This window comes from Echeneis naucrates, chromosome 17, assembly GCF_900963305.1.
Source record: "Echeneis naucrates chromosome 17, fEcheNa1.1, whole genome shotgun sequence".
Classification (NCBI taxonomy): Eukaryota; Metazoa; Chordata; class Actinopteri; order Carangiformes; family Echeneidae; genus Echeneis; species Echeneis naucrates.
Window position 1 is genome coordinate 4,907,483 of NC_042527.1, and position 27,530 is coordinate 4,935,012.

General features: G+C 41.8%; 1 protein-coding gene across 1 annotated transcript in view; it reads left to right on the forward strand.

The window, feature by feature from the left end:
* The first annotated feature begins 5,562 nt into the window (after nucleotides 1-5,562).
* slc6a9 (solute carrier family 6 member 9) overlaps nucleotides 5,563-27,530 on the forward strand; it is a 61,615-nt gene continuing 39,647 nt past the window's right edge. Inside the window, exons 1-2 of the mRNA XM_029524730.1 lie at nucleotides 5,563-5,697; nucleotides 18,288-18,608. Of these exons, the coding sequence (XP_029380590.1) occupies nucleotides 18,579-18,608 (30 nt within the window). The 5' untranslated portion in view covers nucleotides 5,563-5,697; nucleotides 18,288-18,578. The remainder of the gene's footprint in view (nucleotides 5,698-18,287; nucleotides 18,609-27,530) is intronic.

Here is a 27,530-nt window from a genome sequence, read left to right on the forward strand (position 1 = left end):
AAGCCACTAACCAATCAAGAATGCATTTAAATGTTTCGATACAAGCAAAGTTAGTCAGTTACTTCAATGTTGTCAAAACCCTCTCGCTTCTAGACTTACATGTCAAATTAAGTATTTTAACCAAAACCTGATGGACTCTAGAAAACAAACCTAAGGTAGAGCGTAGCCATGAGAGAGAGTCCAGCTCATCATGAGTCTGTTCAATGTTGCATTTTTGTTTACGGTACACTTGAGATCATCTCAGAGGATTGTTGGACCATACTGTCATATTGTATAGAAATGTTATATGAAGGTCAGTGGACGACACAAGAGTTGGATTTAAAGCTGATGACGTGTTACAGCCACAAATTTACATCAATGACAAGCATTTGATACAAATACTTTTGAGATGTGTTAGTTGTATTTTCAGTCCAGTGTTTCATTTTCTAGCACTTCTTGTGTTCTGTGTGTGCAATTTTTGATTCATTCATTCACTCACTCACTCATTCATTCTTCAGCTCACACTGAATGAGGGCGGGGTACACCCTGGACAGGTCACCTGCCCATCACAGGGCCAACACACAGAGACTAACAACCACTCACTCAATAATTTAGTCACTAGCTAACCCAAACATTACGGGGAGAACATGAAAACTCCTGGGAACCAAACCCACAACCTTCTTGAGGGGTGACAGCACTCACCACTACGCTGCCGTACTGCTGACAAACAGATTCAATTCCACTCAAAACATTATGAGACCAGTTTAGCAGTGCACATGGTAATTGTGTTACACTGAAGATCATCACCGCCATAAGTGTCAGTACTTGTCTTCCTTTAAAGCAGAAGTGGCCAGACACAGCGACCTCATCAAGGTTTAGAACCGACTCATTAAAGAATCGTGGCAGAAAGCACCTGATAAGGACGTGTGATTCGAAGCTTTAAAGTAGCTTGAGAGGGAAAAGTAATCGAGTTAAACATGGCCAGAAATCTGAATCAGAAGCCAGTTATAAAACCTATCAGACACAGAAACGGAGCAAGAGAAAAATTATTTTTGAACTGTTTTCTGAAATGGAAGCCGCCTCGCACAGTGTTGACATTTAGATACACTTAACTGTTAACAGTGACACAAATGGTCCCCGTAACAGAACAATCAAGTGCTTTATTTGAACCTGAATCACAATCTTTGGCTAAACTTAACCGAGTAGTATCTGGTCTAGATGCTCATCAAATCTTTACTATTGTGTTAAAAATGATTCATTTTCCTGAAGAGATTTGTTACAGTGTTGGACTTGAGAGATAAATGAGGATGGCAGTCAGTGGCCTCGCACTCAAAGACAATGAAAGTGTACACATTTTGTAGAGGCCTTCAATTTTGTGCTTGAACAATGAGTGATGCTCAACGCTGTAAAATCCATCCCAGTAGTTCCTGGCTCATTAAAAGAGTTTTTTTTTTTTTTTTTGAGTGGGGGGGTATGTTGAGGAATTATTATTAATAATAGATTTTTTTTGTTGCCAATGGAGTGTATTTAAGGATTTGGTTATGTAACCCCCTTGGCCATGGCAGAGGGAATGATTGGTATTCCCTCTAAGTGTGTGTGTGTGTGTGTGTGTGTGTGTGTGTGTGTGTGTGTTGCCAAGGAGGCGAAGCTATGTGTGCCCCTGTAACCTTGTTTACTTAACCTAGCGGATTCTGGGTTTTCTCAGCTGTCACTAGGTCAGGAGTCAAACTCCACTCTCAGAGGAAACCAGGGCAGTGATCAATCAAAATATTTTGTTGGCATGAATGAACACAAACCAACGGCACGTCTCATTGTGACATGAGTGTACATAAGATAACCTTTCAAATTTCCCCAATAGGATCAGTAAAGTACTATCTTAAACTGGTGCGTCATATGTACTGATCCATACAGGAGACTCTTATGCTCACTTCATACAAGGGACTTTTCTCCCAGAACAGAATGTTATTATGCCTTCAGGTCAAAGAGAGATACTTTCCTTTCTCCAGCAGATTCTAAAGATGCCTTGTAACCATCTATCTCTCCTCGGCCGCATGAAAAGAAGGATCTTACAAAGTTCTCTTTTTTTCCCCATGTGTAACTTAAGCTGAAGAACCTGAGCCCAGATCAGTGGCAATGACCCCATTTGACTTAATGATCCCTTCAGATATCAGAGATGAAACATGGCTGAATGCATGCTCACTCATCCTAGCCAACACTTGGTGAGATGGAATAACTTCATGTGCTTATTTTTGTCAGTTTCAGTTTCTAAAGGGGATTACCACATTATTTTAGCTTGCTGGCATTGTCCTACTGGTGTTTTGTTTTTTTTTTTTTGTTTTTTTTTTATTACCATGTGCAATTAAGCAACATATCTTTACATCCAAGTGACGAAGCCCTTGAGAAAGTCTAGGAGCAAAGAGAATGTAAGGTGGCATTAGAGATAAACAAAATTTATAAGCAATCCATTTTATGATGAATCTCTAAATTATTTGAAAGGACTGTGACTTTCTACCTTTGTGATAATGAAAAATTCTCAAGTTTTACTCTGATCTTTTTTGTTTGGCGTGTTTCTTATTGGCAAAGGTGGCCTCGGGTTGACTGGACTTCAAGTTTAGCAACTCCTGACTCTCTTTTAAAGAAAAGTCTGAAACTGGAGGGTCAAATATTTTCTACCACACTGTGTATGTTAGAAAATACTGTATGCATATAACATAGACAAGAGCAAAACAATGTAGCGATTGATATTAACGAAAAAAGAAAAGATTGTAGATAATGCCGTTGGCCTAAGCTGGAAACCTTGTTGAGCTTAGCTGTATTTTTCCATGAAAGGCTGGGTCAGAGTCAAGAGTTTTGTTTTTGTGTTTTTTACTGTCTCTCTCTTTCTCTTTTGCTTTCCCTACATGGGGTTATTAGAAGATTGGCATCCCCAAGTAGGCCGGTTTGACAAGCGCCTGGCCAATCTTGCGGTGGATCCATTTTCTTAAAAGCCTGGAGATCCTGGGTGAGATTCTTCACCCTAGACTTTGGGCTGTTGCTGGGATCTGTCTTTGAGCTTTTGGTTTATGTTTAAGTGTGTGGTGGGAGGTTTGTACTGGGTAAGGCTGGGGTACCCTTTACAGCCACCGAGTGCCTTATTTCTAATGTGCTAGGTTATGGGTGGATGCCAGCAGTGCAAATGTTTCATCAAAGTTTTTTTTTTAGATACAGTCAGACTTTTTGGTTTCTTTTTCCCCTTGCACAGCCTTGTTTTGTTTTTGTATTCATTTCATTAGTTTGGCCCACGCACTGTCTCTCCTCCCCCACATTTGTACATTTGGTTGGTTTAGATCATTTTATATTAAAATAAATTTCCACCTTTTGTTGCATTTTGGCTATATCATTACTTACTGTGGGTGTGACTGTTTTGTTTTTTTGGAAGAGGGATCTCACAGATATTCTTGTCACATTGATCTACGTTTCACCGGTGCTTCCCAGTCCAATTGTGTAGCTGCTGCTGCAGGGACATCCAAAAAAAGTTTTTATTTGCTGTTCCACATGACATCTTCATCTTGTTTTATAATTGGATTAAAAGTTTGCTGCTTCTCAGTCTCACGTGTCTCATCAACATAGTTTTCAGAATACAAAGTCCAGAAAAACTTGTTGTGAGTTTACAGACTAGCAGATGAATACTAATATTGCTGTTACTATTTAATATTTAAAAAGACAAGTCTTCGATAATGTGTGACATTACATGTTCCTGTGATTAAGTATCTCACACTGGTCAAGCCAAGTCAGTCAGAATAACATAAGAATTCACATGCGTGTTGGGAAATAAATGAAATGAAAGTGAAACTGAGACTGGCTAAGAACCAGCAAGCTTCATCTTGCAAAACCTCAAAGTTTCTAGTCTGGCTGCAGAACGTTAGAGGCCCTTTTGGTCTTTGGTTTTGTAGAAAAGCATTGCGTGCACCTTTCCTGCAAGGTGTTGTTTGTGTACTGTAGTTTGCAAAGATGGCTAAGGTGTTTTCTTTTTGTTCTTGAGCAGGTTTTCTTTTCTGTTCATGGATTCAATTCTGATATGAATTGAATAAAAGGGCAGAGTTTATATATAGAAAATCAAGGTAAATATTACAGAATTGTTGTGCATTGATCCTGTAGCACCAAAAGCAACAGAGACACTCCACTCTTCGCATCATATTCTCAAGATGCGAGAGGAATATGCCTGTTTTATACAAGACCGAAGGAAAACAAACAAAAAAAAAACATCTTTGTTTTAAGAAAGATTCAGTGAAAATAAAGTGCCGAGACAATCATCCCATGTAAAATTGGGTTTAGTGGGCTTTGGGGCTTTTTACTTTTTTGTGCCACTCTTACCAAAAAAAAACCTGCCACCTGAGAGATACCTGAAAAGTGCCAATGTTTTCCATTTTTCCATTTTCCTCAGGATTAACAAGAACCAACTAGCCCTCAAGTTGAAAAAGTAAGGGGTTGCTATGGGAAATACTAAAAATAGTAAAAGCACAGGCGTTAACATCACTACTTGCTTTTCACCACTTTCAGGTTTTCAAAACAGTCTCATTACAGTCTGAGCTGTAACTTTGTTGCTTTCCCATAATGTCCATTGCTGGTGGCTGCTCATGTATATAGTCCTCCCAATATATATAGTAACTTCAGTCTTTCCATCTTTAGGTAATGTTTGGATGGGTGCTAAGACCGCATCATTTGATAGTGTGGGCTAAAAAAGCTTTAGGCTGCAGGATATGCAAACATTTCTGACCGCCAGCTCCCCCCTCTCACCCCGGACTCTGACCATCACCGCCTGCATGCATGTCTCCTCCTCCTCCTCCTCCTCTCTCCCAACCGCCCTACAACCTGGCAGCTCTTTAAACAAGGTAAATCCCGTATCTGCATGCCATGCCATGCCATATCACCATCTATTGTCCGCCGCATCCGTCATGCATACCACCAGTCTCTCATGTGTTGCCGCCCCGGAGCTTCCACCCTGCTGCTGCAGCCGAGGCTACCACACCTGTCTGCTGGAGCCTCGCGCTCCTCCACTACCTTCAGCCTTTTTTTTTTAATCAATTCAATTATTTCTAATTCGCATGATCTCCAGATCAATTGCTTTTGATTGTGCTGTGCGCGCACACACACTACTCTCTCTCTCTCGCGCGCGCGCACACACACAGACAGACGTTCATGAGCGAGGAGCGGGTTTTTGTGCGATAACGACCCACGTTAACAAAAGACACGGCAACAAAGCTACATCTGCATTCCTGGTCCACGCAGCAATGTAATGCAGTGTGCATTACGGCGGCAGGTATGCAGACAGCGTTCAAAACACCTGATATGATCAGAGCGTCCGTTTCCTCATTAATGTCTCTGCGTGACGCGTCTGTGGCTCCTGAGTTTGGGTCTGTGAGATCCAAGAGGTATGTCGCCACTCAAACGTGCACTCGCCCCCCAGTTGCCTGAATGAAGCGGAGAATATTGAGCGAAGGCCGGTTGGCAGCAGGCGGAGGACCGGGTGTGTGTGGCAGGTTGGAGTGGCCTTCACATGTTGGAGCGGGGAAGGGAGGGGTTTAAAGGAAGACTTGTTGTAGGGGCCGGCTGTGGCCGAAGAGGGAAGGAAGCCCACACCGAGGTGATGCAACTGCCAATAAACCCAAATCTGGCAGAGTAAAAAAAAAACAGGCGGACTCAGCACACTCCGGCCAAAGGACGGGGCGCTCAGCTCAGGTAAGACTACACCTCCCAGAAACCCCCCGGAGCCGCGGGCAGAGGCATCGCGTACGCGTTTTAATCCTAATCCTCCTCTCTCTGGGCAACAGATAAGCACAGACTATGATGTCATTGTAATCACTTAGAGGGACAACGTTATGTTCAAGTGCACGTTGAAATGGATATTTTACAGGCAACAATTCGAAAAAGCGAGAGAGAGAGAGATAGAAAAGAAAAAGTAATTTAACAGCCGTCCGGTAAGTTATCCCTTATAATAAAGTCGGGGTGAGTTCAGCGGTGATGCAGGGCTGGAAAAGTGCAATTTAATCTGAGTGTGGGGAAACACGTGGCACTGGTAGTGTGCAGACCCCCCTCTCAAATTGTGACCTCACCAAAGGAGGGAAGAGAGAGGCAGGAAGGGGGTTGGGTGAGAAGGGAGGGGGGGGGGGGGGGGGGGGGGGGGGGGGGGGGGGGGGGGGGGGGGGGGGGACTGTCTGACTGCCTGTTAGAGGTAGTTGTTGACTTTTCTGGTGAGGATGGGACGCGGCAATTGCATAGTTGGGCTGTTTGACACAGATCCGGCTTAGAACGCTCTTATTCCAGGTCGCCGATTTGACTACATAGCTACAGGCTATGAAATAAAATACACCGTTTTGACAACATACCTGACTGACATGCCCATAAAACAGCTATTCTCTCCTTTAAAATTCACAGCCGTACCTTCAGTGTTATGTTGGCACACAAATGACTAAAGGGTTTTAAATATAATTCAACATTTTCAGGAATGATATAACTGATTACTTTGTGTGTTGTATTTCATCGTCATCATTATACTGTTGCCAATCCAAATCTTGACTTCCATTTTGTTAGCGAACACAATGGTGACACAGTTCATGTTGATAATGGACACGCCTGTGATGGGCAAATATTGATTTGATTAAAAACATGATGACAGTTAAAACGGTTTATTGTAATTACAGTGGCAAGAAAATGTAAGTGAACCACTTTGTGCTATTGGCATTTACTGCAATCTGTCAGAACTAGTAACACAATCATTGTAAATAATTTCAAACACTCAGTCTAGGATGGAAACAGTGAACTGGAGTTATCGGACCCGGGACCAGATATGTAATTATGAAAGTAGAAACAGACATATGCTCTATACCCCTTTTTTGAAATCTCATTCATTGACAAATTGGGGACATGATCACAAGCCTCATTCCAACACGACAGTCAACCGTCACTGCTTGTGCCATAAGCGATCACGCCTGGCCAGGAATTCACAAATCATTGGTGGGATGGCGAACAGAGCTCATCAAACATTAACTCAATAACTCCAACTTTAAAGCTCTGTTTAATTGTGAACTTCATTTGTCAGGAAAGGTGATGCCTTCATTTGGCTTCAGAGAATTTCAACTGTCATTATTAAAAGGTCAAATAGTATTTCAGTTAGTCACAGGTCGCGTTGCAACAGATAATGCTAAAGGAAAGTTTTAGTCCAAACACAATTCTGTTGTTTAAAAAAAAAGAAAAAATATATATGTAATTTTGAGACGAAAACGGGACGTTTTATAATGATGCAAGTTTGATAATTAGATTCATGAACGCAGCTCTGTTTGGTTTTATGTTAAACTTAATGTCTCCTCTTTATTTTGCAGTTTCACTTACTCTAACTTGGCTCGCTCTTAAAAAAAATAACCATGAGGAGGATACCGTCTCACTGCACTCCATGTAAACATACTGATGAATGTGCAAGAAGTGGCATAATTTTGTCTTTTACACACGTGGGCCTTGGAGTACAGTTGATAAGACCAGACACATAGAGGCTGCAAAGTGTAAAAATATCGAACTTAGATCCAACACTGATTCGCTTCCTTTTCAAATGAGAGACATGGACAGACAAGACACAGACACACACAGGCAGGCAGCAATCTGGTGGTCTACAGTGTCTGTTGCAAGTTCCAACTACGGATGCACCAATACCACTTTTTTTTTCAAAATTAAGTAGCGTGTGAGTACTTGCATTTGAGTACTCACCAATACAGATACTTTGAATTTTCTTTTTTTTCCCCACACATATTTGTTATCTGTTATTTGAACAGCATTCTTCAGTATGCTTTTCTTATACATGGGTGACTGTATTGGAGTGAAACTTTTGACAAACACAAATTCATAAACTGACATTCAACATTAGTGCTTTTAGAAACACGGCATTTCAGATTTCAGTAAAACTTTGTCATACGCTGAGTGCTGACATTTCACCAAAGTGCTTCAAACATAGCACTACCACACATACTGACATTTAATAAAAGTGTTTCAAAGTTGGCACTGCCACGTGACATACACACATACATATTCTGCTGCAGTAAAGTGGTATTGGCAATTTTATGTGTACGAGTACGAGTACTCATGCCCAGTATCAGTATCGGTGCACCCCTGGTTCCAATTACACAAGATTGTATGTCACATGTACTTTTTTCTGAAATACCTCCTTCACTTCTTAGCTGTTCTGCTAGGATGCTGATGTCTGTTATATCCCTCAGTTGGAGCTGGGGGTGATGAGCAGCAGAACAGAAGTCAACTGGCAGGAGATGTCCTTGTCTTTCTTACATATACTGAAAGGTCTCATAAAGGACTCAAAGGTGGAGGATAAATAAAAACCTTCCTGCCTTATCTATCAAAGAAGCCTCCAAACATTACAGGGAGTGGTGCTGTGGTGCTACTGCGTACACAGTATGTGAAGTATGCCAACTTGCCTGCCTTATCCTCGCTTCGTTTACCTCCACTGCTTCAGCAGGATGGTTTAAATCAAGAGAGAGAGGCACGTTCTCATTCAGGGGGCCCCCCTTATATGGCGGATTCCAGGCAGGCGATTGGTCATTTGGACGTCCGGCACTCATTTAGGGGTTAGTCTGCTCAGGTGGAGCCCATCCACCGCAATCAGCACCTGGAGAGAAAACAGGTGAGAGCGAAAGGAAACACACAGTGCTCATGCCTGGCATGCAACAATGCCAGTTGATGTCACACTGCCGTGAAGCGTCGCCGGATGTGGTTGTACTGTAGCACTTTTATGGTTACATGTACCCGACACTGGTAGCTAAAGGCTGGAGCTGGTCAACAAACTTTTCAGTGTCATTTACATACAGAACTGAAAATTTTTTTTATTAAATATGGAAAGTGTTGCAGTACAGCATGTAGTGCAAAAAGCAACATGAAAGTAGAGGGAATCACGGAGCATCCTCATTTGGGGTATTCCTGACTCTCGGCCTTGGGGGCAGACTTAATTGAAGCAGCAGGATAATCCTGCACATCAAAGTACACCTACTACAGAAGGACATCAGTGGTCCACTCAGAGTCAAGACCTTAATCCAGGAGAGATGCTGTGAATTCACCTTAAGAGAAACTCACAGCAGGCACTTTGTGAATATGTTTCCTGAATGTTATGCAGGTCTGATCAGCAGCCTGTTTGAGGTTGTTGATGCCAAAGGAAGCTTCCTTTAATTCCTCCTTCAACTTATTAAATACAAGGCTTCTCTTTCTATCTCTACCAGGCCTCTAAATGTTGAATATTGGAAAACCAGTTCACATATTTATTTTTCTCTCAGAATAAACACATGCCGAAGAGACAAGAACAAGAAGAAAGAAGGGACCTGTTTTAAATTGACCACATTTTCATTTTTTTTTTTATATTTTTATTGAACCTGCTATGGTCCTGCTTTAAATGTGTCTACTTACAAACCTAGAAGCATTTTATATACCTCTTGGTATTTTGTGGATCAAACTCAGTTTGTTAATTTAGTAAAATCACGTAAAGATTCAAATATAATGAACATAACCATATCCCACTACAAGACTGTAAATAGTTAGTTCTGTACGTGTCACTATTATTCAACAAACATGCAAATGTTGTGCACACATTAATGGCAGTAGCCCCAGCCCCCGATGCATGCCCTCACCACAACCTTTCCACCGTATCCTTATACACACACAGGACCGCCTTTCTTTCACTGTAGAGCTGGTCTGTTTGCTTTCCTCATGGCACTATGTGAGTAACCCTGCTCGAATTATACCAGAAGTCATTTGCTACATTTTCTATGACTCTTTTCTCTGTTATCACTTCATGTGGTCAATTACAAATGATTGCAATATGAGCAATTGTTAATACATTGTCACATTTTAACAGGGATCGTGCCCAACGTTTTCTTGACTCTGCCGTTAGAGTTTGGAACAGAAGGAACAAGTGATTGAGCATTAATTGCTTTGACACCTAAACTAAAAGAAGACTTACAGGCAAACTGTCATGTATTACAATGCAATTCATATAAAAGCTGCACTGCACCGCCTGACACCCAATGTCATCCAAAATGTATTCAGGTCAGGTACAATATCTCCTAGTAAGTGAAGGGCTCTTAGAAAACTGAGATGAAGGTTGGCGTTAATGCTTTTATTGTAACAGAAATCCTAAACTAGGCTTGAAGTAATTATTCAAAGAATATGAGTAATCAACTGTGAAGCTGGAGACACCAGTTTCCAGCATAGTGAATATTAATGGATTTTTTTTTTTTTAATTTTTTTTTTTCTGCGCTGACAGTAGAGGGAATGTGACAGTGGAAGGAAACTTTGACTAGAGTGAGGCAGTAAATTACCTCCCTTCCACCTCCAGGGCATCATGTCCTCAGATCACAGTTTGAGGTAGTTAAGATAGAGAAGCAGAGTCTGTGAGGAGCTCAGTATCATCTCAGTCACTCTTCAGGCGTCTTTAGGAACATCCAGCAATGATGATGATGATGTTTGGACCCTTTTGGCAGAAAGGTAAAGCAAACAATATGATCAAAATCAAGGGGGATATGAAGAGGATGGCAACTAATAGATAATTGAATACCGATGAAAGCAACGCTGTTCTATGGTGGGCCATCAGCGTTGTGTTTTATCGTCTTTTCATTCATTTTTTGGCTCTACAGCTTGCAGCCTCACTGCTTTGTTTTGTCTCATTCCAATCACTCTGCTTGATCTTACTTCCAATAGAGTATGTCGGGCATTTTTCAGAAAAGGTTTCCTTACCGGGAATGAATTATAATGCGTAACTGCCAGTTGAGTGAGTAGGAAACTGACTGTTAAACAGATTCCATGCATAAATCTCTCAATGACTACTTGTTTCACTATCTCAAAGAGTAGTTTATTCATGTGGTTTTAAGAGTCGGCAATAAAAAGACGTGCAGAGATTGTGGTCGCAATTGAAGATAGACAGTGATACTTTGCTGCGTACAAAATGCAGAGATTGTGGTCACAGTTGAAGATAGACAGTCATACTTTGCTTTGTACGTACGTGTTGCCTTTTCACTGCAACAAACTGTGCTTCCGATTGCATAGGATATTTGCAATGGTGGAATTTTCCCATGGTTTGCATCAGGCCGCTTTCACAGCAGGCGTTGTTGTTTTTGTGAAGAGTTAGTCCAGACATGTCTGGACATCTGGAATGCCCTGATATTTTGGGAGAATAGGAAGAGAGGGAGTGAATGGGCTCAGGAAAAAGAGACAGAGAGGGCAGAAGTGATGTGCTTTAATAGCAGTAATACAATTATAGTGTCAAGGCTGCTTTGATATGAGAGACCTCTGTACTTCATACACAGCTGGTAATGTCAACATATCGATATGTTCATATAACGTGAACATATCAATATATTTGTTTAACCCTGTGAAGAGAGGAAGAGATGGGAGAACAGGTCATAAAGGACAGGATGGAGACTCAAACCTCTGCCATATGAAATTTGTCCCACCAGGGGGCCCTGTAGCATAGTTAAGTATTTTTTGAGGAGTGCAGCAGTTCAGTGTCAGGATCTCATCCTGTTGCAGTTTTGAAACATCAGGTGAGATTTGAACGCAGCCTGAATGGAAGTACCTCACTGGGCGGAAAACTACCCAGTCCGCTTGGCAGCACAGCCTCTGCACATGTGACAGGGTGAGGCAGAAAGAAAAAAAACAAAAAAAACTAAACTAAACAACATTGTACTGTGCCGCAAGCAGATATGCTGAATGCTCTGGTCTTACCAAAGCTCACAGTCCCTCCTTCTCTAAAAAAAAAAAAAAACTAAACAAAACATATGGTAACAGTTTTGGGCTCATTGCAGAAATCAATCTAATTACTCGTAGTGTTTGCATCAAGAATGACTTTCTATCCATATGCATGGTTTCATGCAATGCAAAGAAGCAGCAGACGCTTTTTTTTTTTTTTTTTTTTTTTTGGAAAACATTTGTAGGAAAAGCGCATATGAAAGAACGAAATTCAGTCAAAGATAGCTGAGTTTTTTTCAGCTATATTTGTTTCACAGTCCTGGTTCTGTACCTGATGCTGGGCTCCTGTTTCACTCATGAAACTGCTTCTCCGTTTTAAATTATAATAATTTTAGGGACAAAGGCATTTTGCTACCAGCGTCATAAAGGTTTATAGGACACTAAGGCCACATACCAGGACAAGAGGACCAGCAAATGTTTTGATGCCTACAAATGAATAACTTTACTTTCTGATTACAAAAACACAAAACACAGATTATGCTACATTTGTAGATTATCAACTTTCCCAAAAAAAAAAAAAAATGCATCATCAATTCACCAGAATCTGTAAATAGATAAATATATTAATCTCCTTGAACCTTTCAGAAGCTTTCTGCAGATGGATGGAAGAACAATTGTCAAGTGTCAAAGTCACACAAAGCATTTTGCACAGGTTTAGGGTCAGTTCAGATATTCAGGGAAGAAAAGCCTCCATCTAATATCTTCACCACTTGTCCGTGCAGTGTCACAGGAGCCCATTCCAGGTGACACCCTGGACAGGTCTCCTGTCTGCCACAGGGCCAACAAATAGTGATAGACAATCACACAAGCTCACACTCAAATCTACAGGCAGGACAGAGTCACCTAATGTGCATGTCCTTGGACTGTGGGAGGAAGCAGGAGTAGCAGCATACTGAATATGGTTATAGAAACTGCTACAGAAAGCAAATCCGTCCTGAAACAGCTCAGTACCTGGGTAGTGTAGTGGACGAGACAGAGAAAGAGACAGCCCCATCGGCACAGAGAACCAATGGCTGTGGAGAGCACAACGATTTTTGTGGTATCAGTCTAAGGGAGCCGCAGCGATGGCCATGGCCTGATGTTTACAGTGGAACATGTGCTGTAAGTTATTCATCATACGTGCTCTGACTGATTCATTCGTCAGTTTTTCAATGATCTTGTTTGTCTGCCGATTAATTTTGGTGCAAAGTGGCCGGAGCACTCTGGAAATTATGCTAATGAGAGCAGTAAGGCTGAATCAAAAACCCAAACAATTAACTACCAGACTTTGAAATACTATGTCGAGCTGAGAGGAACTGAAGAGGTAGGGGTTATTCACCCAACCTGTTTAATCTATCTGAACTGGCTATTCAGATTCCGCTCTTTTTCACCCCTTTTCATGCGCTGAATGCTTCGGTACGTAGCTGACCCTAAGTTACATATTCAAGCAGCTATATACCCAGCATTGTGACCTGTCTCTGACCTAGAAAAACCTTGCAAGAGGTTTTTGCAAACCTACAGTGGAAATCTGTGGGCTACCTGGATTTGCAAAGAACCCTTGCAAATCCAGAAACAGACCACAAATTTCCCTTGCAGTCAAGTCTGTGGTCCCACTGAATTCTCACACATTTCCTGACATAAACTATTTGTTTTGTAGCCTGTATTTATGATTGTGTTTGATTGCTGCTATCTCTGGAGTCGCTTCTGGGCCAAGGTCTCCATTCGCTGAAAAAGATAAGAGAGGTTGACCCCTTTCTCATGTGTGTTTGTGTTGAAGCAGCAGCTAGTCATTGACTGCCACCAGAATATGCCTTTGAATAGATTTTCTCTCTGCTGTTTGGCACAGTGATTTGGACTCTTTTGTCTTGGCGCAGGGTTTAATAAGAGTTTTCTTTCCACTGCTATTTTTTAAACTGCTGTAAATGATGTATTTATGTGTTTTTTTGTAATGCCCTTCTCCTTTTCCAAATCGTCTATTGCAACAGTCAAAGTGAATGAATGCCTTAAAAAAAAAAAAGAAAAAAAAAAAAGAAATCATGATTTGCAGTCCTCATATTAAAATCCTGTATCTCCTAGTTTCCAATGTCATTGCTCTGTTGTAAAAATGCATATTTTTTCAGCAGCCCAGAATAGTGCACAATTTTCTGGCTTCAACAAAGGTCTAAACATAGTCATCACTGCTTCAAGTACCATCCCAATTTCTCTGTTTTTTACCTTTCTGTGCACAGTGCAGGAGAGAGGCTTTCTATCGTGACAAAACAGCTCCTGTGGAGTCCCAATCATAATGCAGCATATTGACATTATTGATAATAGACACAACTGCCTTGCAAGCCGAACAATATGATGCATTTTGCTTACAGATAGCAATAACCGATGTTGTTTTGTGTAGAACCCATCTGTAACACACCATGTCAGGGAAGGCCAAATACCTAGTCTGATTATAAAAGTACAAACCGTGTGCCGGTAAATTTACAAACACCTGCTATTTGAGGGAAATGGATAGAAATTTATGCCTTTGCCTCAGTTAAGTTTTTTGCTTCAAAGATGCTTCAGTCAAGTAACACTTGGAAAAATAATCTTTCTGTTTTGTGTGCCATGACTTGCATTCCTTTGACTCCTCAAAAAATAGGGTCTCAACAATAACCTGCTCTTGGTGGTTAATGTGTAACTAGGTGGCATCCACACATTTTCTGCCCTTCCATTATTTTTGGCTTGCCTGGCCGCAAGCCAGAGCGCCATCTCTGAATATCCATTATGTCCATTGACAGTCGCTCAATTATTTGGTGGAAATAAATTTTCTTAGGTCAACAGGAGGACGTTTACAGCAGCTCCATGTTGTCAACTACTCCATATTCTCAAATTGTGACTGGGGCCTGTGAGGCATGCTTGTGTTAGAAGCCTGCTCCCGTTTCCCCTGTTTAAGTTACTACATGATGAGTCGGTGTTTGTACGCCTGTGACAATAGCCTGTTCACGTGTGTTGATGGCGCTATGAGCTGGTGCAGTTGGAGGGAATTTTTTGTCATATGTTGAGGAGCAGGGGACAGCACAGTGGCATAGTGGTTAGCACTGTTGCCCCACAATAAGAAGGTTGCAAGTCTGGTTCCCAGCCTGGGGCCTTTCTGTGCAGAGTTTTCATGTTCTCCCCGTGCCTGTGTGGGTTTCCTCCAAGCATTCCACTTTCCTCCCACCGTCCAAAGACATCATATTTGGGTTAATCGGAGTGTGAGTGTGAGTGATTGTTGGTCTCTGTCTGTCTCTGTGTGTTGGCCCTGTGATGACCCCGACTTCACCCAGTGAAGGGATTGGCTCCAGCACCCTGCGACCAGGAAACCACAAAGCATTTGAAGATGAATGAATGAATAAATGAATAAATGCACGTTGAAGTGTTTTGTCACATCAAGGTGACTGGTGCTGTCCATGGTACTGAAAGGACGATTAAACTTTATAATGATAAATTAGCATTGAACCACGTGCTTTGTTCTATACATATAACTGTAATTAGGCAAGTAAGCAAAGTTTATTTATTTTACTTTGCTCAGACACTAGGCAAGTGTGCCTAGTGTGGTCTAAAGAATAAAATAAAATGAAAGAATTTAAAAACAAGATACAAAAACCACAAGATTAAGTATACTAGGCAAAAGAATACCAAACGCTACTTAGAAGACAGTTAACAAAATGCTTGCCTGAAAAACATCTTACATGTTTTCAGTTGCTTTTTAAAGTGTCTTAGGTGAGATGGGAGACAATTTGAGAGCCTGAGCATGTAGGGCTCATGATGTGGAAAAACCCCTCTGTGACTTTTGCTCATCTGCTTATCTGTCACTGAATGAATCACCTCTACATAAGAGAACAGCGATGTACTTAATGAGTTACAAACTACGTTGTCAGAGAAACATGGATTTCAAAACCAAGTTTCACATCACGGCTAAAATACTCTGTCTTTTCTTTTCTTAATTCATCATTTATCCATTTATTTACTTCTGTTTTCCTTGATTAGGAATGCTGTTCTATTCAATGTTGTCTAATTGCTTTCATTACAAGCTGACCCATAATTTAAAGAAGAAGTTTAATTAAACTTGAAAAGCAGCATTGTGAAAATCTAATTACTTTGTTGATTAGTTCAGCTGTTTGCCAAGACAGCCTTCCTTTTAGCACATGAAATAGTGAGCGTCAGAAAGAGCGACATGATTTTTGCTCACAGTCACACCAAGACGTGCAATGGTAACACAATAATTAGGACCTTTTCTTCATTCTTTTTCCCACCCTGCACAACAGGAAATGCTCAAGCCAATCACCAACTTGGGAAAGTGACTGAGTGGCATGATGTATTCTCACAAATGTTCACTACTATAGTGTCTTAACAAACACAGAGAAACATTGCACTGAGCAACTTAGCTTCACTTAGCTTCGTCAGCTGTGCCTTTCAAAACACCAAAATTCCTAAAAAATATTTTGCCCTTGAAAGTCAAGCATAGTAATATGGATGTACCCCCATGGTGCAAATATTACTTTCACTAATTAAATGGAATAAAGTCACAGTAACATTACAATAAGACACATTCTTCAAGTGACTGCCAGACATTTTTCAGTCAGCTGTTTTACATTCACTTTATATTCCTAAGCTTTATTCCTAAATTCACAAGTTTAACTGCACTGTTATGTGCGTTCGGTTCAGAGCATTTCGTTCAGAGCAGTGTCGTTGACCTGTAGCGCAGTACAGCAAGAGTTAGAGTTAGCATCATCGTCCTGCTTGCATGGTTGCATGGTTTCTTTCTGGGATTTTTTTTTTTTTTTTCTTCACAAATTTCACAAAGATCCGAAAGTGAGAGAATAAATCTGAGAGCAGAAGTTTTAGAAGCTGCGTCTGTTTCAGAAGGACTCAATAGGAAGTTTAGGATGTTTCATGAGTAAGGCCACATCTCCTTTTTGCCAACAGCTGGATTTAGTTGACATTTATATAGAAAGAGTAATAGTCAGCACATGTATGAAGGAAAAAATTAAGAAAAAAATCGATAAGCAAATCATATAAGTGAACATTACAGCGTTGTCTTTACCTAGAGAAAACACAAGCCGACAGAAGTCAAGATGTCTTTGTCAGAACTCATCAGGAAGTCTATGTCAGAGTGGCACTTTAGCTCCAGCCTGGACGCTGGCTGTTTTGTCCGGGGAACATCATTCATAAGAGTCAACTGACAGGGTCCTTTTGGTGTAACATCTCACTGCCACTCCTCCTGGGACTGCCCAATAGGCTTGGCTCAGATCTTGTGTACATACATTAGCAGAGTCAGTGGGATGGGGCCAGATCACTGTGACTTCACCTCTCACACCAGTTAGTTCTCACAGGCTCAGCTGCTGCTCCTCTTTGATGCAAAAGTTTTTTTTTTTTTTTTTTTCCTTTTCTTCAAACGTCATATTTTGGATGGTAAGAATCAAAACTTATCCGTCTGTCATCTTTTTAATGAAGTTTTTATTCATGTGTGCGCGATCAATGTCCCTGGGCATGTTTAGCTCCCTGTTGGTTCCTGTACATGTGAAAGGGGGAGTGTGTACATGTGTGTGTGTAAATATGAATAGTGGCTATATTTGGCCTCTCTCTCTCCCTCTTTCTTTGCTGGAGGGTTTTTTATTCATTAGGCCAGTGATGGAGTCAGAAGAAGCAGCAGAGTTGCTGGGTTTGACTCACACTCACCCTACAGTAGGAGAGCTGGCGAGACATATTCTCTCAGTACAGAGTTATCTAATCAGGTGATGAAAGAAACTTATTTAGAAATGTGGTTTCGCTGATAAAGAGAAAATGAATAATTCCACAAAGAGTTTGGTCAGACTTGAATTTTGATTTGAGTTGATTTCAATTGGGAATTTTAAGCATTTGCAATAAAAGATTAATCATTTAATGAAGAAAATTATTTGCAGATTAATCTGTAGTGAATATTTTTATTAGCTTATTATTTACCTGCTGAGAGAACATGAAAATCTTTGGGAAAAATATGCAGGTTATTCACTTTTACAGTTCAAAACTAATCGCAGGTGAAATCTGAAATAATCTTCACAGAACATGAATAATTGAAGTCATCAATCACATTTCAAACTACATCAGAAGTATTTTCTGGCTGCTTTTGAGTGTTCTTTTCCCAGCTTGGCTCTCTTACAGCAGTAGTCAATGGGCAGTCTAAACGTTCCCCTAACAGTTAATCTCTTTACACAAAAGGGCACTTTGTTATGGCAGCTGCTTTGCTGCAAAAATGCAAATCTGGTTACTACATGTTTTCTAAATTCTTTCTTTTCATCTTAAAGATTCCGTCAAAGTCGTTTTCCAACTCAAGTTTTTTGTTGAACTCGATGGAGCTCAGTCTAATGCATCTGTATTTCTGCTTTTTTTTTTTTTTTATATTTAAAACAGGTCATGTATAAAGGGGGATGATTTGTTTTGAATGTGGCTAAGGGGACAAGAAACTAAAAAGTGTTGCCTTGCCCCCCTACCCCCACACCGTCCCTCCTCCCCTCTCACCCCCTTCTCCTCCACCCCTCTCTGCCTGTCACATGTTCTTTTCACAGCATAGAAAAGTTTCTGGATTAGGGCAGAATTAACACAAAGCGACGACGCCACTCCAGCTACACTCGCGCAAACACCACCGAGGAGGCAAGAGGGGGGACGGAGAGAGAGAGAGAGTCACACGACAGGGTGAAGACGGGCAAGACACATCTGAGAACTTCAAACTCTGATAACGACAGGCGGACGAGCCCATCCTGAAGAGAGAGTGAGAGAGAGAGAGAGAGAGAGAGAGAGAGAGAGAGAGCGACGGCAGCACAGAGGCAGCGGGATCTTTGCAGACAAGGTCCTGAAGGATGGAAGAGAAGCAGTTTGCTGGGATCCTGGTGAGTTCACTTTTGTCCGCACTCAAATACATAGATGCTCCAGTTACACACACACACGCACACATACTTGACAAAGTGAATAAAGGATGTCAAACAATGGATGCAGCCACCTGTCTGAGTCCGCTGCTGGGATGCAGCTGCCGGACCACCACTTGAGTTGCCCTCTGCTTCCCCTTCTCCCCAGTTTGAGCTCAAGAGGCCCAGGTGATTCACTGTCACTGGCACCCACAGACTTTTACTTTCTTATTTTGCACACTTCTGTTCATCAAGTTCCGATCCAATCTGATCTGCTTAACCTAGAAACACTTTTCAATCTCTTCATCTGATCTACAATTTGGCTTTTTTTTTTTTTTTTTCTTTACAAAAACAAACATGCACAACTTTTCTGCTGTTGTTCAGTGATCAGGCAGGAGCAGAGATGTCTTCAGCAGCTGCTCACTCAGGCAACCCGAAGCATCTAGTCTTCCATCCACTCACACTCTCCGTACATCTGGTCCTTATAACTCATGAGGCATTTTTTTTTTTTTTTTTTTTTTTGGCAGCTTGCAAAAGATGATGCCTAGAAGAAAATGTGTCAGTGTCAGGCGTCTGCTGTTAGTGAAGCTTTAAATAGAGGTTTGGCATTATTGATCACTTCTCTCTCCCTCTCTTACTCCCTCTCTCTCTGTCCAGTCCATCTTGAGACAGCGATAAACACGTAATCACAGCTTTAACTGTCTTCTGACATTCTTTTTTCATTCATTTTTTTTCCCTTCTCCTTTTGTGATGCATCCTGCTAAAATCCATATGTGCTATCTGAACTTAAGGAGCATGTGTGTGGGTGTTATCAGTCTCTCTCGCAACATTTGAAGGTGACTGGAAGCTGGAGATTGATTCTTGTTCTCAGAACTGTTTTTTTTTTGTTGTCGTTTTAAGCTCTGTGACAGGTTGCCAATCAATCTGAACTCAAATCTGCCAGATAGTTGGAAATTATAGTTCTGTGAGTTTAGCGGCTGTCATCTTGCTGTGTAGTATTCAAAAAGTCATTTAATGATTGGGACAAATGAAGAGTAGGGTTTGAATCTGCGGTTAGTGTGAACTTTTTTACTGCCATTCACACATTCAGTACGGTCTGCAGTGACTGCCATGACTCCTCAGCCTGCCAGGAGCTCATCGTCCATGTATTTGAATGTGTTGCTTATTCATGCTTATTCATGGGGTGCTTTGCATCTGAAAGCACCTTCCCTGACAGTAAGTACCCACCCAGAGGGGAAAAAAAACATGTAGTTTGTTATATATCAATGTAAATAAAAGTCTCAACTATTTCAATAAAGTTCAGTTTAGTTAAATGTTCTGTTCTTTGTGCTCTGGGTCGGTTTTAAATCTACTACATATCATTGTATGTACTGCAAAGCAAACTCTGAGATGCTAATAACGACGCATTGGCCTTGCTCTCTTGGCCGGAGTTTCCTCTTATCGCTAATACGAATGATTGCTTATTTAATTTGGCTCAGGTCATCACAGCAGTTGGTGGAGAATGTTTGTGCTCAAAATCTAAAACTTTTGTTCCCTCTCCAACACTAACAAAACCCTGGTTTGATGTCAGTTCTTTGGATTTAGTGAACTATTCAAATTTTACGATGTTGCTCAATTATCACCACAATCAGTTTTGGTTGGGGGAAAAACAATTAGTAAATAATAGCTTGTAGACTAACTTAGAAGGCCTTAGCTTTCTTCTCGGTCAGAGCCCAGAAAATTATGACTCTGGTTCAACTCAAGAGTCACTGTTTTTCCTCAGAAAGTAGGGCAAAGGTCGGAGTGTAACCGACGCACGTCTTATCTCTGGAGGTAAACATGGCCACAGAGCTGCAGGAAGGCTAAAGAACAGCTCCAGCAGTGACAGTGGCCGGCCTCTCACCACACAAACACACACACACACACACACACACACACACAAGCACACACTTGACACACAACTTGCCCTCTTGTGATTGGTTGGCACTGATGGCTGGGGCTGTTGTTTTCAGCAGTGGCAGACAGTGATGTCAGTGGAGACATCAACCAAGAGTGAAAGACAGTGTGTGAATGGGGGAATTACGGACAGACCTTGTTCTCCCATCACCAACTGTCACCTCCTCTGCAACTATTCTTCCTCGTCCTCCTCATTCATCTTTTCATATTCAGAACAAAAGTTGATGAAATTAGAATTTTTCATTTCCCATCTACGCCTTTCATCATTACATCTGTCTAGACTTACAAAATCGCCCTTTTCTTGTCGAGCTTTATTGACAAAGCGGTACTTTTTCTTTGTAAGTTCCTGCCCCGTCTTTACTGTCTGGTTCTCTTTATTTATGTTGGCCCAGATGGTTGGTGGATGGACATGTCACCGTAAATCTCGTGACACACAAGGCGCCTGCTTCCTGCTACCGCTTGGCTCGGCTGGTAGCCTCCTGCGAGGCACTCTTTCTGTCCAAACTTAGTTTCCTTGCTCGTTCACAGTGTTCAAAAGGGAGCCCCGTCCCCTCAATCTTCCTGCGTTGTCTTTGACTGCCCTGGACGCCTCCACTTCCACTGGGCGGATGAGCAGATGGTGCCCTGGCACAAGCGTTTATTGGGCGGATAGCTGTCTCTTTGTTGTTACTCCTTAGTTACGTCTTTGCCCCTTGTTGTCTTGTAAACGTCTGCTGTCGGGATGTATGTACAGCGATGTGAGAGGAGGTGGGGTTGGACCGAAGTTTGGCGTATTTGTGCTGTATTCATATGTCTGGCTGCTGCCCCTTCATCACTATTAAAGCCAAATAGAGGGAGAGGTCACCGAAGACTGGCTTGTCATCAAAGGCCAGCGTTGGCAAAACCTCTTTGTCCTCAGTTTGGGCTTAGATGTAACAATTAAGAATCCGTCAGCAGTGAAATGACCCTCAGTTTCTTTTTTTCGACACAATCAACTTTGAATTTTCACCTGTTCAACACAGAAGATGTTACAAATGTCATCCTCTAAATGCTTCTTAAAGCACAGCTTTGAGGCCTTTTATACTGAAGTTTTCACAATTGTTTATTTTTACCTTTTTAACCTTAGTTGTGATTGTTGTCAAATATTAGTCCAGATATCTTTAGATGATCTTTAACATACATTTTTTAAGGGCTTTTTAAGGCTTTCTCTTAACCACTAATTGGCAGAGAGATTGAAGGGGAACAGGGGGAGAAAGAGGGTAGTGATTTGCAGCAGAGCTTCCAGGCTGGACTCAAACCCAAGGCTTTACCCAATGGGCCTAGTGGGCCATGAACTACATTCTTGCTCAGTGTCATTGTTAAGAATCATCTGATTTGGAGTCAGATGTAGTTGATGCATTATTTATCTGACACAGTGATTAACAGATGCAGCTCAATTGATGAGCATTCAATTCATAGTTTTCACAACCGTCGTAATCAAAACTGAGGATGCAAATTATGAATCACGCAATCAATCATTTACTTTTACCACCAACGATTCCAGGGGTTGCTGGAGCCAATCCCAGCTCACACTGGGTGACGGCAGGGTACGCCCTGGACAGGTCACCAGTCCATCACAAGGCCAACACACAGAGACAGACCAACAACACACTCACACTCAGACCTGCAGACAGAATTTAGAGTCACCAGTTACTCCAAACATGATGTCCCACACGGCAGGAGGAAACCCACACAGGCAGAGAACTTGCAAAGAGAAAGGCCAAAGGCTGGGGAGCCGAACCTGCAACCTTCTGGTTGTGGGGCAACATTAGTAACCATTATACTGCAGCGCTGCTCGCGAGTTAGAATTATTTTAGATTATTGTTGTGGTTGCAATGAAGGAGAGACTATAAGAATATGAATGGTGAATTTAATCAGGGAGAGTTTTTGAGAGGAAATGTGTCCCTGGAGTGACAAACATACTGCGGTTGCAAAGTAGCGTGAAGTTTACTTTCGCCCCGGCATCGTGTTTTTGACAGAATTATGGTGAATTATAGTTACAGCTACTACAACGTCCGTGTCTGTCGCTTTCATACAATCAGCACAGGCATAAAAAATGAGGGGCCGCTAGCTGTAATGGATCATACGCTGCTCTTTCCTGATAACTCTTCAGAGATCTGTGTGTTCTGACAGCCTGAGTGAAAAGTATCATTTTTCACATCCGCGCAAAATAATGCTGGGGGCAGTTTGGAGAGGCGACAAGCACAACACAGTGGAGCCAAGGAGGGATCTGTATCTGATGCAGTCACATGAAAATGTGTGAGAAAATATCTTTGGCTGCCATTACGGCTGAGTCTTAATTTCTAGTGTTGATTGACCCAGCTGTTTTTTTAGTTGTAAAATTGCATTGTTACTGCTTCGTATCAAAAATGATCTCCATCCATTCTGTCACATCTGAAAAGTCAGACATAGATGATCACTGGCATACACTGAGAATGTGCAAGCTGCTTTAAAACAGGAAGCAGGGTGTCTACTCATTAGTTGACTCGTGACAGAAAATGCCATGAAGGAGGAGCATTTCTGAATATCTGAGAGGTGAGAGGCTGCTTTCAGAGCGTTTTATGGCTTCTGCTTAAAAAAAATATAAGTAATTGAAATAGTTATTTTTCTGCCATAATTAACTTGAACCTGAACTTAGTGTTTCCACACTAAGTTCAACGTCTACTATTTCAGCCTGAGGCAGATGCATCAAAAATATCAAATGTTTACCAACTACAGGAGACACTTCATCACGCCACATTACTTTCCTCTCTTCACTGAGTCGTTGTTGCATCAGGCCTTTCTCCTTTTGAGGGCTGTATATACTTTTTTTTTGTGCTGGCATCGTGCCATCAAACAGTTCTAATTTCTGTCCAACTGTCGATGGAGACACAGCCACGGCGTTCAGGCTTTCAGGGGCTGGTCAACAAAAGAGATTTAGTTTCTTTTACAATGCAGCGCAGCTAAAATTCGAAAATGTCTCTTATACGCAAAGTGGGAATTTTGTATTTATGACTCTTATGCAATAACATGGTTGTGTAAAAAAAAAGTGCATCAACAGCATCAGCCAATTTGTTACACTACACAGGAATGTGCCTTTGAGAGGCTGTGATAGCCCCACAATTTGTGTACCCCCCAAGTGGGGGGTATTTGTGTGATTGTATGTGTGGGTCGATGTGAGAGAGTGTGTCACCAAGTGTGTGCGTGTGCAGCATTACCCAGGGGTTGTGTGGCTAATGTGTGCTGTAGACTGTGAAGTGGAAACTAAATGGAAAGAAATTGTGGAACCCACAGCCACAACCTCCCCAAGGTCAGGACACACACACACGCACGCACATACAACCGACGCACAAACACACACATACATACAAAAACAAAGCACACACTCATACACAGAAACAAACACACACCCACACACACACACACATTGCTAACAGAATTTGATGCATTAAAGTTGATAAGATGTGCTTCTAAGTTTTGCTCCATTTTGTCTTAAATTATAAAATAATAAACGCACAATCTGTTTAGTGGCCCGAAGGCCACAAGGCTGTGACTTTAGATCCAAAACTTTGGTCCTGGAGCAGATTTTCAGTTCACTGGGGATGTTTCATGCTTTTTTAAAGAATAAGTTTATTTCCTAGTACGTCGCTTTGTTTGTAGTCAGGCTCCATGTGTAGGCCTGTGAATGATTCTGAATGTTGTGTTATTGTTTTCATCTCTCTATCACTGTGAACTGTCATGATGTGGGTGCGCTCATTACAGGTGCAACGAGACAGCTTCCCTCCATCTCTCTATTTCTGCCCTTATGTAAGAGACATATTGAGTTGCCAGTCAGCCAGTTTAGTTAACATCAGTGCTCAGTAACCGTGTTTACTGCCTTTGGGGCAAGGGGCCAACAAACAGATGTGAACCGAGAAAGAGAGATGGGAGGGCAGGTGGGGGGAGAGAAGTCAGACATGATTTCTGTTGCTGATTTCACCCTCTGACTGACTGATGAAATGAACGGTTAAAAAAAAATACTAGCAGCCATACGGGTTGCAGGCAGTGCCTAATGTCAGCTCAATGGCAGCCACTGTGGCGAAGGCACAATTGAGGGACAAGGGCCACAAATGCCAGACACGTCCACTGCTGGGCACTCTTTAAAAGGTAACCCACCACTAACCAACCCCCCGTGTACACTCACATACACAGTAAAAAAGGGAGGGGGTAAATTGTGACTTCATTGTGTTTCCAAGCTTTAGATTTCATTTGGAAAAAAAAAAAGACACTCAGGCTGAAAATGTAGTTTTTCTGATTTTCTTCCTTTCCCCTTCTCTTTCTGGTTTAATGGGTCTCTCTTCTTCCGACAACACAAGAAAGGCAGGCCAGTTAGAGTTAGAAAGAGGGGGACTTTACACTGTTCCTCTCTCTTCTTCTGGAGTCGGTGAAATTATGGACAGGGCTCTGACATTGTGTCCACACAGCGGAGCTCTTAAATCTCTCAGAGTTTCTTTTAGCATTATCATCATTTTCAACGGTTTCCAATTGAACTCTTTTCAAAGGCCCTTTCACAACCATATTTAGGTAATTTGTTGCGCTTGAACCCAACCTGCTCCCTGGCTCTGTATGTGTATGTGAGTGTTGAATGGCAGCTATAAGCCTGGGATGAGGGGGGGTCTGCTTTTCTCAGGGTCGGACGGCCTTCTCCTGTTTGGTCACACACCACCCCTGGGTTATTTATCACTTCTCCCTCTTGTCTCCTTGTTTCCTCCTCTCTAAATCCACTTTCAGACGTGGAATCTGTAACACTGTGGGTTTCAAAGCATAATGGCGACGTTCCTTGTTGATGGTGGGCGGACATGTTACTGATCCAGGTGCAGCACAGCTGGAGAACGGCTGTTATTTGGAAAATAGTGCCAGAAGAGGCTGCAGAAGTGGTGACATGTAAAACTATAAAGCTTTAGGATGTTGCCTATTTATCCTCACAGCTTAATGGTCAATCGTCCACAGATTGCCCTTGTTAGAATAACCCTGTTGATTTTTTTCAGTTTTCTCCCATTTACATTTTCTTCAGAGTTTAACATTCAGCAGATGCGACATAAATATATATTTTAGTACTCAAAGCACAACAGTCAGGCTGCTTCCTTATTGTTTCCTCACATGCTGTTGATTTTAAAGTGGAGAGTTAATTTTGTGGGTTTTTTTTTTTCTGTTTGTTTGTTTGCTTGCTTGTTGTTTTTTTTTTTTTTTAAATCTTGTAGACATTTGGAATTAATGTGTATTGAAAAATCAGCAGCCGGGAATTTGCATTCATCTGCTTTCAACCCTCTCATTTAAGCAAAAAAAAAAAAAACCTTTTCATTCGCGACGTGGGGCAGTGGAACTAACTGTCAGGAATGAAACGCAGCATTAGCGTCCATTCACCGTTATATCTGTGTTCGGTTTAAGTCCAACATTCACACTTCAACGGTTCATTATTTGCTAAATGCTCCACTACAGCTGACTTTGCACGTCCAACATTTGGAGTTAAATGGTACGGTATCCTAGCTCGGAATGAGAGCAGTAAGATTTTACAGAAAAGACAACCAAGCCGAGAGTTGAAAAAGTACAAAACATTCCTTCTGAGTTGTCTCCATTAATGACCCCTTTTAAGACACATAATCATTTGAGTAATTTTTAACATAAAAATATTGTGTTGTATTAAAGACAGGCTGAAGATAAACTTTCTTTTCCCTTTAATTAGCCCTAGATATTAGATTTAAATTATTATTTTCCTTGCACATCAAACGCGAAAAGCCTACTTTAGAAATTATACCAGTGTCAACATATATGCTGAAAATTAAATGAGCAAGCCCAAGTTTGGGCAGTGAGTAGCTTCCTTTGTCCAACCAACAGCCCAAAACCCAAATATACAAAGTTTACAATGGTAGAAGGTAAATGTTGCAAACTCCCATCTGAGAGGTTGATAGCTGTTTTGAAGTTCTAGAAATGAAATTTTGAGGCGAGGTGTGAGAACGTTACTGCATCCGAAGTACGAATGCCAACAGTGCAACTCTTAGAGGAAAAACAACTGTGGGTCTTTTCAGGCACGGTGCTGACACCCTAGAGGTGCTGCTCTGAAAGGGGCTTTTGCTCCTGAACATCCTGCTCCCACTTCACCCAGAGCGGAGAAAGCCACCCATCTCACTCCAGTGTCTGACTTGAATATAACTTTTAGAAAGAAGTCGAAAAACACTTCAAGGCCCCATTTAGTAGCTGTGTGGAATTTTTCGATCACGTTACACGAGCTTCATCAGCAAACAGATTTGGTCTAATTGCCACAGAAAGGTAGAGAGGAAGCCTCTGTTGGCTTGAAAGCTGTTTTTAAGGCGCAGATTAAAAGTAGAAAGACTTCAACTTTTGTGATGTTGCAGTGCCATTTTTTCAGGTTTGTTTTGTTGCTGCCCTTGCAATGGTCGATCTTATCCGACGCAGGGATTTGTGTGTCCCAGCTCTGTAACGAACAATGAAGACGTTTCATATCGCTGTCTGTGTCTGTTTTCCACTCTCGCTCTCGTCACATTTCTAGCGCGACAGTGACTTCTGCCACGTGAGGCCAACTTCAGTCACGTGTTCATCACTTTCATCCCCAGAAACGGTCCCATATGTTTGTCAAAATGTGTATGTTGTGTGCTTTTTCCAGCCCGATTTGTTCCCATGCCTTCTCTCCAATGAGCCCCACTCTCCCCGGGGGTCCGAGCCGAAGCCTCACGCTATTTATACAGACCGAACAGCTGGGGCCCTCCCAGCCAAAGCAGTGAGGGATGAGGGGTCGGGGGATGGGTAGAGGAATTATCATGGAAACTTCAGGTTAAGCCAAGCGTTGGAAATGTCTCTCTGTTCCCTCTTTTTTTCTTTTTTTGTACTGTCTTCGTCTGCATCATGTCTTTCTCCCCTGGGTGTCCACAGAGTGGCCAGCTCAGGTCAGCTGGACGGTCGCACAAACACCCCTCGCTC